This window comes from Rhinolophus ferrumequinum, chromosome 11, assembly GCF_004115265.2.
Source record: "Rhinolophus ferrumequinum isolate MPI-CBG mRhiFer1 chromosome 11, mRhiFer1_v1.p, whole genome shotgun sequence".
NCBI lineage: Eukaryota > Metazoa > Chordata > Mammalia > Chiroptera > Rhinolophidae > Rhinolophus > Rhinolophus ferrumequinum.
Window position 1 is genome coordinate 22,057,281 of NC_046294.1, and position 15,241 is coordinate 22,072,521.

The 15,241-nt window shown below is 41.5% G+C and overlaps 1 protein-coding gene across 2 annotated transcripts; it reads left to right on the forward strand.

Moving 5' to 3' along the window:
* On the forward strand, positions 1-13,895 carry COMMD9 (COMM domain containing 9). 2 transcript variants are annotated; one of them, XM_033121303.1, is made up of 6 exons: positions 1-65; positions 7,625-7,750; positions 9,557-9,717; positions 11,037-11,071; positions 11,906-12,009; positions 13,072-13,895. In XM_033121303.1, exons 1-6 carry the CDS (start codon positions 15-17, stop codon positions 13,210-13,212), a joined length of 618 nt encoding a protein of 205 aa, XP_032977194.1. In that variant the 5' UTR covers positions 1-14; the 3' UTR covers positions 13,213-13,895. The 2 variants fall into 2 exon arrangements, with proteins under 2 accessions (XP_032977194.1, XP_032977196.1); XM_033121305.1 differs by having other exon boundaries at positions 9,578-9,717.
* The last annotated feature ends 1,346 nt before the right edge of the window (positions 13,896-15,241 follow it).

A 15,241-nucleotide genomic window follows, 5' to 3' on the forward strand; every position in this document is an offset into this window, starting at 1 on the left:
ATGACCCGGGGAAGATGGCTGCGTTGACAGCAGAAAACTTTGCTGCGCTCCAGAGCCTGCTGAAGGTAAATTGGAGGGGCTGCGACAATGTGAGACGGGCCCTTGTCCCTGGGATTTTAGGCGGAACAGGAATTGGGAATAAACGGACCTTGATTTGGAGCCACGATTCTGCCACTACCTTTCTGTGTGGTCCCGGGCAAGTCGTTGCGCATTTCTGAACTTTTTAAAAGCAGGAACAAAATTAATACCGCCCTGACAGAATGATGGGGGAGCAAATATGATAATGGTTGTGAAGGCGCTGTACAAATGCCTCGTACTAATAGTCTCTGGGTCTGGCTTTCGGGATTGGTGTATTAGGGTGGTAATTGCTGGGTCCACGTGGCCAGCTCCGATTTCATCCAGCAGCCCCTCTGCGCTCCGTAGTTGAACAATTCTCAGTCAAGTGTGCGTTCTTTGTTCTCCGGAGTCCCGGGTTTTCTGTACTTGCTTTGACTTGTGTAAGGGCCAAAACACTCTCCTGATAAATATCTGAAAGATTTTCAGGTTGAAATGCACCTACTAAATAGGGCTTTGTAAAGATCAAATAAAACGATGAATTGGAATTATTTGCTTAACTTCTGACTTCCTCTGTAAAAGGGGCGGCTTTATCTTTCTTCGTGGGACTTGTCCCTGGCAGATGTTTTGCGTCTATTTACCTGTGTTTTCTCACAAGAATGTAAGATCCATGAGGAATTTTTTTTTTTTAAATACCAGATGAAGAGGGTTGAGTTAATTACACTCGGCAGTTGTGTGTGGCACAGGTTCATCATTCATGGCACAACATTCATCATTGGTCCATGCAATGGTCTCTCTTGTTTGAACCATCTCCCCAGTGTTCACTCCTATTCTCCATACCTAAAGGCAATTATGTAATTAACAAATCTATCACCAACAAGTACCTGTGTACCCCAAACACTTGGCACACAGCATGTGCTGAATAAATAGTTGTGAGATGAATTAATGAATGAAGTAGTAAAGCTGGGACTGGAAACCTAGAGCTCTCAGCTCCCAATCTAGTGCCTTTTCACCGTCATTGTGGCTGCTCTTCCCCACTTCCCTCACATGCTTATTCGTGGCCTGGACTGTATTTCTTTAATAAACTTCTTTTATTGTTAATGTGACACACATCCAAAAAAAGTGCACAGATCATAAGTGCATAGTTGAACGATTTATTACACACCATGCAACCACCACCATGGTCAAAAAATGAAACCTTGCCAGAGCCCCAGAGGTCCCTCTTATTGCTCCATTACTTCCCCACATTCTCCTACTCGACAATAACCACCATCCTTACTTCTAACACTGTCAATTTAATATTGCCCATATTTGAACTTCACATAGATTGACTATGAGAGCACATTTGCGTGTGTGTGTCTGGCTTCTTTTGCTTGCCATTATGTAGCAATAGTTCATTTATTTTCATTCCTATCATCCTATGTTCTTTTCTTTTTCAAAAATTACCTAAACTTTTTATTTTGAGATAATTATTGATTCACATGCAGTTGTAAAAAATTGTACAGAGAGACCCCATTTATCCTTTAGCCATTTTTCCCAATGGTACCATATGGCAAAATTATGGTATTTTAACCACCATGATACTGACACTGATACAGTCAAGATACAGACCATTTCCATCACCACAGAATCCTTCATGTTGCTCTTTTATAGCCACACCCCCTTCCCCCGCTACCCCCACCCCCTGCTTAACCTCTGGCATCCACTAATCTGTTCTTCATTTCTACAGTTTTTTTATTTCAAGAATGTTAAAAATGGCATCATACGATATGTGTAACCTTTTGGGTTTGGCTTTTTTCATTTAGCCCAGTTCTCTGGATAGTCATCCACAGTTGTGTGTATCAATAATTCTTTCCTTTTTATTGCTGGGTAGCATCCCATGGTATGACATCTACATTGTTTCCAGTTATTTGCTATTACAAATAAAGCTGCTATGAACATTTGTGTACAGGTTTTGTATGAACATAAGACTACTTCTCTGAAATAAATACCCAGGAGTTTAATTGTTGGATCATTTGGTAGTTGCATGTTTAGTTCTTTTTTAAAAAAACTGCCAAACTTTTCCAGAGTGGCTATACCACTTTATATTCCCACCAACAATGTATGAGTTGTCCAGTTTCTCCCCATCCTTATCAACATTTGTTGTCATTATATTTTATTCGAACTGTTCTGATAGATGTATATTTATATCTCATTGTGGTTTTAATTTGAATTTCCTTAATAGTTAACAATGGTTAACATCTTTTCAGTGCTTATTTACCATCTGTATGTCTTCTTCGGTGAAGTATCTTTTATGTCTTTTGCCCATATCCTAATTGGATTGTTTGGGTTTTTTACTTTTGAGTTTAAGATTCTTTATGTAGTTTAAACACTAATGCTTTGTTGGATATGTGGTTAGCAGATATTTTCTCCTGGTCTGTAGCTGTCTTTTCATCCTCTTCATAAGGGCTGTATTAGTTTGCTAGGTCTCCCATAACAAAATATTATAAACTCAGTGGCTTAAACAACATAAATGTATTGTCTCAGTTCTGGAGGCCAGAAATCTGAGATCAAAGTATCAGCCACGTTGGTTCCGTCTGAGGGCTATGAAAAACAGTCTGTCCCATGCCTCTCTCCTAGCTTCTACTGGTTTCTGGTAATAATTCGGCGTTTCTTGGCTTGTAGATCTCTGCATTCATCCTCACATGTTGTTGTCCTTGTTTGGGTCTCTGTGTCTAAATGTTTCCTTTAAATAAGGTCATTTTGAATTAGGGTCCATCCTATGACCTCACCTGAACTAATTACGTCTGCAATTAGGTCTAAATGAGGTCACCTTTTGAGGAACTGGGGGTTAGGACTTCAATATATGAATTTTGGGGAGAGAGAGTTCAACCCATGACAAGAACTTTTGCAGAGCAAAAATTTTACTTTTGAGGAGGTACAATTTGTCAATTTTTCCTTTTATGATTGCTTTTTGGTGTCAAGTCTAAGAACGCTTTGCCAAGCCGTAGAGCCCAAATTTTCTCCTTTTTTTTTTCCTAAACGTTTTATAGTTTAACATTTTACATTTAGATTCCGTTTTACATTTTAGTCCTTGATGAATTTTGTGTCAATTTTGTAATAAGGCAGGTGAGACAGCTTGAGATTTTTCTTTTGGGGGCCTATGAAAGTCCAATTTTTCCAGTACCATTTATTGAAAAGTCTATCTCTCCTCCATTGAATTGCTTTTGCAACTTTGTCAAGAATCAGTTGGGCATATTTGTGTGGGTCTGTTTCAAGGTCCTCTGTTTTTTCCCATTGATCTATGTGTCTGTCCCTCTGACAATATTATGCAGTCTTGGTTACTATATTATTTTAAAGTCTTAGAATGAGATAGCGTGATTCCTCCTACTTCATTCTCAGAATTGCTTTAGCTATTCTAGTTCCTTTGCCCTCCTATATAAATTTTAGATCTTGACTATATCTTAAAAAATAAACATGCTGAGATTTTGATAGGATTTGCATTAAACCTGTACGTCAGTGAGCGGAGAGTTGACATCTTTAGTGTGTTGAATCTTCCAATCCATGATTATGATGTGTCTCTCCATTTATGTAGATCTTTGATTTCTTTCATGTATGTTGTATAATTTTCAGCATGCAAGTCTTGTGTGTTTTGTTAGATTTATACCTAAGTATTTCTTGTTTCAAGCAATTGCAAATGATGTTGTATTCTTAATTCCAGTGTCCACTCGTTCCTTGCTAGCATATATAGAAATACACCTGATTTTTGTATGTTTATCTTGTATCTGCTAACTTGCTGAACTCACTTATTCTACTTTTTTTTGTACATTCCGTGGGACATTCTGCATAGACAATCATGTTATCTGAAAATAGGGACAGTTTTATTTCTTCCTTTCAGATCTGTAATACCTTTTTTTTTTCTTCTCTTATTTCAATGGCTAGAATTTTCAGCACTACATTGAATACGAGTGCTGAGAGCAGACATCCTTACCTTATTCCCAACGTTAGTCTTTCACCGTTAAGCATAATGTTGTCTCTGGGCTTATTGTAGATGCTCTTTCAAGCTAGAGAAGTTCCCCTCTGTTCCTGTTTTCATGAGAGTTTTCATCAAGAGTGGATGTTGAGTTTTGTCAACTCTTTTGATATTTTGACTTGATTGATATTATGTGATTTTCTTCTTGAGGCTATTAATGTGATGGATTACATAGATTTTCAAATATTGAACTAGCCTCACATCCCTGGAATAAATTCAATCTGGTCGTAGTGAAGAACCAATCCCTTTTATATATTGCTGAATTCTATTTGCTAATATTTTGCTAAGGGGTTTGGCATCTATTTTTATGAGAAATATTGGTCTGTAGTTTTGTTTGTATAATCTGTCTGATTTTGGTATCAGGGTGATAATAGCTTTGTGAAATAAATTGGGAAATGTTCCCTCCTCTTCTGTTTTGTAAAAAAGACTGTGTAGAATGAGTTAATTCTTTCTTTAAATGTGTGTTACAATTCTCCAGTAAAACTGTCTGGGCCTAGACATTTCTTTTTTGGGAAGTTCTAAAGTTATGAATTCAATTTCCTTAGTAGTTGTAGGGCTATTCAAATTATCAGTTTCATATTGGAAGAGTTATGGCAGTTTGTGTTTTTTGAGGAATTGATCAATTTCATTTAAACTGTCAAATTTATGTGTATAGAGTTATTTTCTTATTTTTCTTTTGAAATCTGTGGAGTCTAGTGATATGTGCCCTGTTTTGTTCTTGATACCGGTAATTTGTGTCCCCTGTCTCTTTTTTTTAAAAAAAATTAAAGTTTATTGGGGTGACAATTGTTAGTAAAGTTACACAGATTTCAGGTGTACAATTCTGTAACACATCATCTATATCTCACATTGTGTGTGTCCCCTCGCTTTTTAACTTTTTCAATCTTGCTAAAGGTTTGTCAATTTTAGTGATGTTTTCAAAGAACCAGTTCTGTGTTCCATTGATTTCTCTTTTATTCTGTTTTCAATTTCATTGATTTCTGCTCTTTATTTTTTCCTTCCTCCTCCCTTTGGGTTTATTATGCCCTTTTTCTAGGTTTCTGAGGTGGGAGCTTAGATTATTGATTTGAGACTTTTCCTCTTTTCTAATAAATGTATTTAATGTTATACGTTTTCCTCTCAACCCTGCCTTGGCTATGTCCCAAAAATTTTGGTATGTTGTTTTTTCATTTTCATTCATTCAGTATAATTTTTTAAATTTTCTTTGAGACTTCGTCTTTGATCTGTGGATTATTTAGAAGTGTGTTGTTTAAATTTGCAAGTGTTTGGACATTTTCTTGTCACCTTTATGTTATTGATTTATGGTTTGATTCCATGTAGTTATTGAGAACACAGTGTGTGTGATTTCCATTGTTTTCAATTTGTTGAGGTTGTTTTATGGGCCAGAATATGATCTCTCTTGATACATGTTCAGTGGGCACTTGAAAAGAATATATATTCTGCTGCTACTGGGTAGTGTTCCATAAATGTCAAGTAGATTGATTGATGGTGTTGTTGAGTTCTTCAGTGTCCTCGTTGAACATCTGTCTAGTTGTTCTGTCAGTTGTTGAAAGAGATGTTGAAGTCTCCAACTCTATTTGTGGATTGGTCGATTTTTCCTTTCAGTTCTATTTGTTTTTTGCTTCACATATTTTGCAGCTCTCTTGCTGGGTGCATACACATTTAGGATGTCTTCTTGGTAAATAGAACCTTAGATCATTATATTATAACGTCCCTCTGTCTCTGGTAGTTTTCTTGGCTGTGAAATCTTTATCTGATATTAATGTAACCACTCTTGCTTTCCCTTGATTAATGTTTGCATGATATATCAGTTTCCATCATTTTACTTTTACTCTATCATTGTATTGAAGGGACCTTCTTGTAGACAGCATTTGATTGGTCATACATTTTAACACACTCTGCCAATTTCTGTCTTTTAATTGGTATATTTACACCATTTACAACTAGTGTAATTATTGATATGTTAGAGCTTCAGTCTGCCATTTTATTTTTTTGTTTCCTGTCTGTTCTCTTACATTTTTTGTGTTTTTTTTTCTTTTCCACCTTTCCTGTGAGCAATGTTCCCATTTGAACATTTTTTAGAATTCCATTTTGATTTATCTGTAGTGTTTTAAAATGCATTTCTTTTTATAACCTTTTTAGTGATTTCTCTAGTTATTAAATTTATATACATAACTTATTACAGTCTATCAGTGTCATCAATTTACCAATTAGAGTGAAGTATAGAAATTTTATCTCCCTTTACATCCCTTTACTTCGCTCATTTATAATATAATTGCCTTTAACATTTCCTTTACATACACTAGAGCCATATCAGGCAGTGGTATAATTTTTTTTAACTTTCAAGTAGAATTTAGACAAGAGGAGAAGGAAAGCCTGTTGTGTTTACCCCTATTTTTGCTTCTCGTGTTCTTTCTTTGTGACATTCCAAGATTTATTTTGTTTTCTTTCTGTTAAAAGAACTTCTTTTAGCCATTCTTTTTAAAAGATTTTTATTATTATAAAATATAACTAACATACAATATTATATTAGTTTTAGGTGTACACAGTAGTTATATACCTAACACACAACATTTATATACCTAAAGTCTTTCAGCATTCCTTTAGAGTAGGTCTTGTGACAAATTTTATCTTTCATCTGAGATTGTCTTGATTTCCTCTTCATTCCTGAAAGATATTTTGTTGGGTGTAGGATTCCAGGTTGACAGTTCTTTTCTGTTAGCACCTGAAAAATAATTGTGTCACTTCCTTTTTGACTCCATGGTTTCTGATGTGAAATCTGCTGTCATTCTAATTGGTTTTCCCTTATGGATAAGATACCGTTTCTCTCGCTGCTTTCAATTTTTTTTTTCTTAAAGACTTTTTTTCTTCTCAAGATTAGCCTTACTAATACCACAAGGTGGTGGGACTTGTTACTGTCTGGCAGGGAGCTCCGTCCTTGGTCCCAGCTACCTACTTGTTCTTCTCTGACACCACTTCAGCAGGGGTATTGGGACACCTCATTACAGCCCACAAGGGTGGGAGTTTAGGCTTCCCACGCACCCTTTGCTGACCTGGCTGAGGATAGGGCCACAGTTCTTTCTGGGATTTCTTGCTAGAGGAGAGCAGTTACTATCTAAGGTTTTACATTTGCCAGGCTGCCCCTCTCTTGGTCCTTTGGTTAGAGAGAGCAGGTACTTGTTAGAGCTTTTTTCTTTCTGCACCCATTGGGTTGCCCTCTTCTTCAGCTCCACGTCTGCGACATGAACAAGAAGGAAACCCAGGGCACTCACCGCCCTGTCATTCCTGGGTCGTGAGGTCCACAGTAGGCCTGTCGTCTCCCCTCACCACGTCACAGTCAACTTAGGTCTGTCTTCTGTCTCGTGCCCAGGGATGTTTGTTATGCTAAACAAGAAAAATAAGGAAAAGTACTTCTCCATCTTCCCAGAAATGGAACTGTCCTGTGCACCTTTAAATTTTGATTCTGAAGGGCGTCACATCATTACTGAGACAATATTATGTTCTAAAACATGTATTTTCAGTGTCTTTTTTTTTTCCCATCTGCGAATTAATTTATAGGCCTCCTCGAAAGATGTTGTCAGACAGCTATGCCAAGAGAGTTTTTCCACTTCAGCCCTTGGCTCGAGAAAACTCCTGGATATTACGTGTTCCAGCTTGTCTGTGACCCAGGAGGAGGCAGAGCAAGTAAGTGTGCTCAGAGATGACCTTTGGCCACTGGATTCTCAACTCATTAGTCTCTTTCTTGACCTCCCAGTCATTGCTGTGTCCAAGGAGATTTTTCCCCGGAAATGTCTGTTGACATTATAGCAAACTTAAAATAGATTTTTTTTAAATGTTAGTGAACTTAAAAACTGTTGTCTTTGAACCTTTACTTCCTTGTGGTAAATGAGTCATGGCTGAGAGAGCCGTACCCAGAATCAGAGCCCCTGACCATTTCCTTTGCAGACTTGGTATCTAGACAGTGTGGCCAAAAGCCAACCTTTTTTACGATTTTCTTTCTCAACCTGTAACTTAGCGATGCTGATAAATTGTTGGCTAGATCGCTTGGGCAGACTTTTCAGGAATCACAGGGCAGACGTTCCCAGGTCCGTGTACTGCTGGGGAGGACGCACTGCTGGGCCTCACCTGCTCTCAGCCGATGGCCAGCAGGGAGAGTCAAGTGACTCAAGTTCTGGAGCACTCACAGCCGGACCTCCCAGGGCCGCTGTGGTTCCAAAACAGGAGTTTAGCCAAACCGCCCTAAGCTGTTGCTGCTGATTATATTATATTATATTATATTATATTATATTATACTATATTATATTATATTATTCTATTTAATCTGAAGTTTTGTTCATTGAAGTCATTGTAGAAGAGTAAAAGATAGAAGTAAAATTATGGAAGTGAGCTGGAGACTTAGTTTGGGTTCCCCAAAAGTAGACCCTGAGGCAAAGACTTGGTTGCAGATCGTTACTTGGGAAGTGATTCTAGAAAGCACAAAAGAGAGAGTAGGGAAATCAAACAGGGAGAGAGACAAGCTGGTAAAAGGGTATATTAACGAGCGGTTACTGCTGTGGGCAACTGGAGCTCACTCTTGGGACCCTATAAGAAACCATGTGAAACACATCCCGGCCTGTCCCCGGGAGGGCAGGGAGGTTGGGGCATTTATCCACTAACGTCCCCTCACCTCTGGGTGTCCCCTCACCTCTGGGCTGCGTCTTTCTGCAGCTGAACAACCTCCAGTGGCATCAGAGAAAGGCCTAAAGCAGAGAAAGTTACATTCAGAGAATCTTCTTGGCATTGTTATATTCACAAGACAGCCACAGCCACACTGGACTGCAGATTAACTGGGAAGGACACAGGGTGGAAGACAGGGTCATAGCAGGGCAGCGCCAGGCACTTCTTCCACAGGGGGAGTCCACACAGCCAGGCTGGAGCTGTTCGTTCTCTCTATCCTCCCAGGTGACAGCCTAGGGGCAAGGTCATGACACTTCTGCCATCCTGGATTCAGCACCCCAACCCCGCAGGGCCAGTATCTCTGGTAGCAATTCAATAAGTGGTTGCAGGTTCTGGCAAGGAGTGTGCAGCCACTCTTAGGGAAGCCCAAAGCTGTGGGCCCCCTGGGTGTCTGTGCAGTCCTTGCAGTCCAGAAGTAGTGGACCAATGCAGTGTTGCCTAGTAACACAACTGACTTCCCACTGCTCTTGGGTTACCAGGGGAACGGGCTGGAAAGTTAACTGAAGGTTAGATTCTGTGCAGAAGGAAAGGGGATTTAGTAACTCTGCCCACAAGCAGAGTTTCTGGCAAGTTGACAGCTTCCTATGTCAGGTGGCTGCATCTATCTTCTAAAGCAACAGGTGAACTTAGAAGCAGTCCAACGCACGTGGGCAGCAGCATTGGCGACAGAGGCCTCCGGACTCGGGACTCCGTTGAATGACTGTGGTAGTGTGTGGCAGGCAGGGGGTACAGCCCAGTCCCCTGCCCTCTGCCCCACTTCTCCTCACCACCCAGGGCTCCCCGTCTGTCCTGCAGCTGCTCCAGGCTCTGCACCGCCTCACCAGGCTGGCGGCATTCCGTGACCTGTCTTCCGCCGAGGCGGTTCTGGCTCTCTTTCCTGAAAATTTCCACCAAAACCTCAAAAACCTGCTGACAAAAATCATCCTTGAACACGTGTAAGTGCTCATTTCTTAGAGTCCTTGTAATACTTATGTTTTTTATTCCTGTCCTAGAAATAGTATGTTCACTCTTGAAAAGCAAACACAGGCAAACCACCCAGAGGGTTAGCAGTATTCATTCCTTACTGGGGAGCCTTTCGAGACTTGGTTACTTTTTCCATTTACACATACAGAGAGGATTGTTTTCAACACAATGGGATCCTGCCATTTTATAACTTGCTTGTTTTCAGTTAACAGTATTAACATTCATGGTATTTCAGGTTAATGAATATTTACCTTCAATATTATTAATGGCTAACCATGCTCCATTATATGAAGAAATTCTGTGTAATTAAGAAACTCCCAAGTGTTGGACATGTAGGCTATTGGCCATTTTCACTTCAGTGAACAATTGTCATACAAACTTTGTTCACCTGCTTAATTATTTTCTTACTGGGTTAAAGGCAATGGACGTATTGAGGCTACTGCTTTGTATTATCAAGTTGACCGTCAGAAAGATTGCACCACCTATTTTTACCCCAGTAGAACACAAGTGTGCCATTCCTCCCAAACCTTCACCAGTACTGAGGGAATTTGTTTTACATTTTTTCCCAGTTTCACAAATGGCAAATGATACCTCATATTAATTTATATATCTTTGCTACCAGTGATGTCGCATATGTTTTTTTATATGTTTATTGGTCGTTTTTATTTCTTTTGTGAGTTATCTGTATATTTTCTTGTCCAGGAAAATCCTTATAAACACATACAATTTAATCAGAATTGGTTAACTGTTGGCTAGCAGCAGGCTTGAACAGACAGACCTCTCTGGTACAATAACAGATAATGCCTATTTACAAAGGATTTTGTTGTTCATTAAGATACTTTCTCATACATGACCATGTTTTATTCTGACTCTGTTTGGCATCTCACTATGATGTTTGCTATAGCATTAGACAGGTCTATTTGGGTGTATTTTGCATAAAATGCAATGCATTGTGTAGTAGATGCTCAATAAAAAGAGAATTGGTTGGTCTCTGTTTTGTCTCTGAGAATGATAGCACAGTAAGATTACAGTGCACTGAGCCTTTTTCCCCCCTAAGCTGTGAAAACCAACTAACAGCACTTGTGGCCTTAACATCACTGAGTTTTACAAAACAAACAAACAGCTGCTCATTGAAGCTAGGCATTTCTATGTTCCTTTCCTGTCAGGTGATTACAGGCTTGAAGATCACAGAGAGGGCAAAGGCTCAGGTCCTCAGGCCTCTCTCATTATCAGAAGATTTAATTGTCATCCCCTTTCTATCATTTTTATCTCATCTTTCCCTCTTAAACAGATCTACTTGGAGAACTGAAGCCCAAGCAAATCTGAGTGAGTACCAAGTAATCTGCCTTTTCCTCCTTTCTCCTCCTTCCCTGCCCCAGCTCTATATCTGACAAATGGCCAGAGTTTTTACCAAAAATCAAAGTGAATCAACCTGACCCTAAATCAAACAGTGTGAGTTGGTTTTCTTTTTAATTCCACTTTTTAATTTTTTTTTCTGATTATGAACTTAATAGAATATAGGCATGTGTTAAAAAAAAAAACAAATATAAAAACCAGAAAGTGAAATACTTAATTATATTTCCATTGGGTAAAAACCATAATTGAAATTAGTTTGAAAGATTGAATAGAAGTGGATGTTTAATAAATGGTCATGAAACTTACTCTGAGCCTGTCACTGTGCTGAAGATTTGTACCTGCATTAACTCATTTACTCTTCCCCACAACCCTGGGAACTGGACTAAGATTATCCCCATTTTACAGATCAGGAAACAGAGGCTCGGAGGTTAAACAAGTGGGAGAACCCATCTTCCAGCCAAGTCTGTCTCAAACAAAAGCTCTTTCCACTATTGTTGAAGCTGCACATTTCCTAAGACTCAGACCATAACCTCAGCTTCTCTGCTTTGTGTCATTTCTCATTCTGTCCTGACATCTGAGGGCTAGGTGTTCAGACAGAAGTCTGGAGATGCTGCCCCCCGTGAATCATTACTATGTGCAGCTGGCACGGAGCAGTGGTGAGGCCTGTGACCATCTGTGTCCCTCAGAGCCTTACTGTTGGATCAGATGCACTGCACAGGTACAGCCCTTAGAGCTGCCTGTCACAGAGTAAAGGCTTGGTAAAGTGGGAGGAGTGAGCTCTGAGCTCAGCTGTCCCCTCCGCAGTCTCCCTGCCACGCCTGGTCGACCTGGACTGGAGAGTGGACATCAAAACGGCCTCAGACAGCATCAGCCGCATGGCTGTGCCCACCTGCCTGCTGCAGCTGAAGGTACGTCCACTGTCATCCCCACCAGAAGGAAAGAGGGCGCAGTGGTGACGGCACTCCTGTGGGCCATCGAAACTACCAGTCTCCAACGCTTAGGGATCTCTAACCCCATAAATGAAAACAATTAAAGCACCCCTCCCCAAATGCAGTATTTATGTGCAAATTGTATGTGTCCTACTGTATTAACATTGTAAACATAATAAAACATCTACCAAAAGTAGAAATTTTAAAATGATGAGATACACACAAACATAAATTTTTAAAGCAATTTGCTGATACCTAAAGGTTACCTTGCAGACTTACAGGAGAGTTTAGCTTTAACAATAAGAGTGTGCATTCAGATTTCAAATTGCCTTCTTGACAGTTTTGCTGTAGTATAGCCAACTTCTTGTCAGTACGATCACTCTGTCACTTGTAACGTGCCAGACTGAGCTCCTGTCAGCAGCTGGAGAAGAGGCAGTTCTTCATTTTCTTGTTCTCACACTCTTTGCCTCATTGGTGTTACCTTCACTTTACAGCTCTTTTCAAGCCACATATCTATTTGAAGGATTTGTTTAGTTAAAACAAGAAAATGTAATGCTGTATTTACTTAAACAGACACCCAGAAACTCAACACCTACAAGAACATGAAAATGTAAGGGTGCCTCTAACAACTAAGTTTAAATATTATTAAAGCTCACTTTTTAAAAAGATACAAATAAATATAAGTAGAAGATGTGATGTTTTCCCGGCATCCCAATGGATGTGTATATACCCCTCGAGCCTACTGCATAACTTACCGATATGAATACATGTAATGTTGTCTCACTGAGAGTTAGGGGGTCAGACCCTTGGCTCTCTGATCTGCCCTGAGCACTCCTTGCACATGGAGACTGACCCCAGCCTCTTGAAACATCCCCTTCCCTCTCCCAGTTGCTAAATGACTCCAGGGCTAGGACCGCCGGAAACTCTGAGCAAAGAGCCTCTCGTCAGAGGTTCCCCAGAACAGGGTAGGTAAGGCTCACCTACAGGGCGGTAGGAGGAGAGGCAGGCAGCTTTGACTTTTGGGCCGTGTTCTCTTTTCAGATCCAGGAAGATCCTAGTCTGTGTGGGGACAAACCCTCCGTCTCAGCTGTCACCATGGAGCTGAGCAAGGAAACGCTGGACACTATGTTAGATGGGCTGGGCCGCATCCGAGACCAGCTTTCTGCCGTGGCCAACAAATGAGCCCAGCCAGCTGCCAGCCCCACTGCCCTGCCCCAGCTGCTCGTCAGTAATGGAGCACCTCCCAGGACCAGGCGGCCTGCCCTTGGTAGCAGCAGCCACAGCTGACCGCAGGCGGGATGCTGGGGACCGAGAGGATGCTGCCATCCAGAAGGGAGGAGGCACCATGCTGTTCTCCTCACTCATCTTTTTTCTCTTTCCGAAGCTGGTGAGCAGAAGACTCCATCTTTGAAAGGCTCCTATGTACGACTTCATTCCCACTGTGGCAGTGTGAGGGAGCATTTGCTTCATCAGCCGCCTCTGCATGACCGATTGGAAGATTCAGGCCCAAATTGTAGAGCTTGTCTAATAAGTTCCTTTCCAGCATTAGCTCTAATTAGTGCATTTCCAACCCGGAACGCATGGTGGGAATCAGGTGGGTGATGCCAGCAGTCCCTGCTTCTCTGTCTGAGAAGCCAGGCAGAGCCTCGGAGCAGGGCCAGCACGGTGTGGCCCACCCTGCCCTAAGTCGGGGGCCTTCCCAAGCTCCCTCAGCCCTACTGGACCACCTTCCAGCACAGGAAGTCTGAAATGGGGGCTAACCCCTTTCTTTGTGAAGCTTGGGACCCCTTCCTTGATACAATGCAGCTACTCCAGGGTGAAGAAGGGGGAGTGATTGGAAATAAATAACGGTTCTGAAAACTGCATGATTCTGGTCACGCTTCTCGTAGCTTCTGCCTTAGCCTGAGCTGACTGCCGTGCTAGTGGTGCCTGTCATTTGTGAAGATGATCCCAGCTTCCTAATTTCCAGCTAAGCCCATGACCGTGGTGTGACCTGGACCCAGGCATGTGACCCTCCCCCTCCCCTGTGTTTGTCACGTGGAGCCCAAGACAGCAAGGTTGACAGTATGTGCTTGTCACAAGAGCTATGATGAAAGCCTGACCAAATGAGATCACTGTCACATGCCTGACGTGTCAGGGACTCAGTGCATACGGCTTTTCGCCTCATTATCCAGAGCACCCCCGTAATAACAGCTGCAGCTGCTCTCTGAGTGCTTTCGGCTTCTCGTGTGGTGTGTGCAGGTGGGTGGGAGGAGGGCTGGAGGAGAACCCTGGGTTAGGACGGACTCGTCAGCCAGCTCTACTTCCCCTGGTAAGGTGCTGGACCGCTAAGCCTCAATCCTGCCCCCTCCCCATTTTTAAAACATGAGGATAATAATAATACCTACTCTGTGGAACTTCTGTGAAGATTAAATGATACAACATCCCTAAAAGCACTTAGCACTGTTACTGCAAATAAGAAGGGCTCAATAATGTTAGTGTTGATTATAAGTGGGAAGGAAAGAGGAAAGCTCTCTACATTCATTGTTTCCATCTATAACAGGGTTGGTGTGAGAATGTTACTACCCTCCCTTTGTCGATGAGGAAATCAGCTCATTGAGGTTGAGTCACCTGCTGGTAAATGGCCTCATTAGGACGTGGGCCCAGATTTCTCCAGCTTTTTCTACCACACAAGATTGCAAGGATTGTGGAGTGCTGTGCCTTCTGCTCCACGTGGGGAATACTGGAACGCCATAGAGATGAGAAATCTGCCCACCTGGTGACACCAGGAAAGTCAAGGGGAAAAAGAAAATCCAAGCTCCTCTTTGGGAGCTCCTGAAAGCCGAGCTACCTTCATTTACAATGGCAGTTCTTAACCCTTTCGGGGTCGAACCCGTTGAGAATCTGATGAGCACTGTGGGTCGTTTCTGCAGGAAATGAACATTCAGTTTCCTGCACTCAGTGACCAGAGTTCCTGGAGCCTGGAAGGCGGCCCACTATTCCAGCTTGAGAGCCTTGTCATGAATTCACCGTCCTCTGTTTTTCTTCCACTCCCTATGACCCACAAAGATCTTCAAATCCCGGTCTCTGGGCCTCCATACAAAAACTCACTTGAAGCAGGGAGCCTAGAGTAGCTGTCTGGACAGTTGGACATTCCTTTAGCCAGAGCCACCTGAACAGAACCTCTGGGTAGATGACAGAGGGCATTCAGTGACTGGAAAATTCAATGCAC

Bases quoted from the DNA above. Each gene is read 5' to 3' on its own strand.
- COMMD9 (XM_033121303.1), top strand. From the start codon at position 15: ATGGCTGCGTTGACAGCAGAAAACTTTGCTGCGCTCCAGAGCCTGCTG. The intron at 66-7,624 runs GTAAATTGGAGG...ATTAATTTATAG, and splicing joins CGCTCCAGAGCCTGCTGAAG to GCCTCCTCGAAAGATGTTGT. The intron at 12,010-13,071 runs GTACGTCCACTG...TTCTCTTTTCAG, and splicing joins CCTGCCTGCTGCAGCTGAAG to ATCCAGGAAGATCCTAGTCT.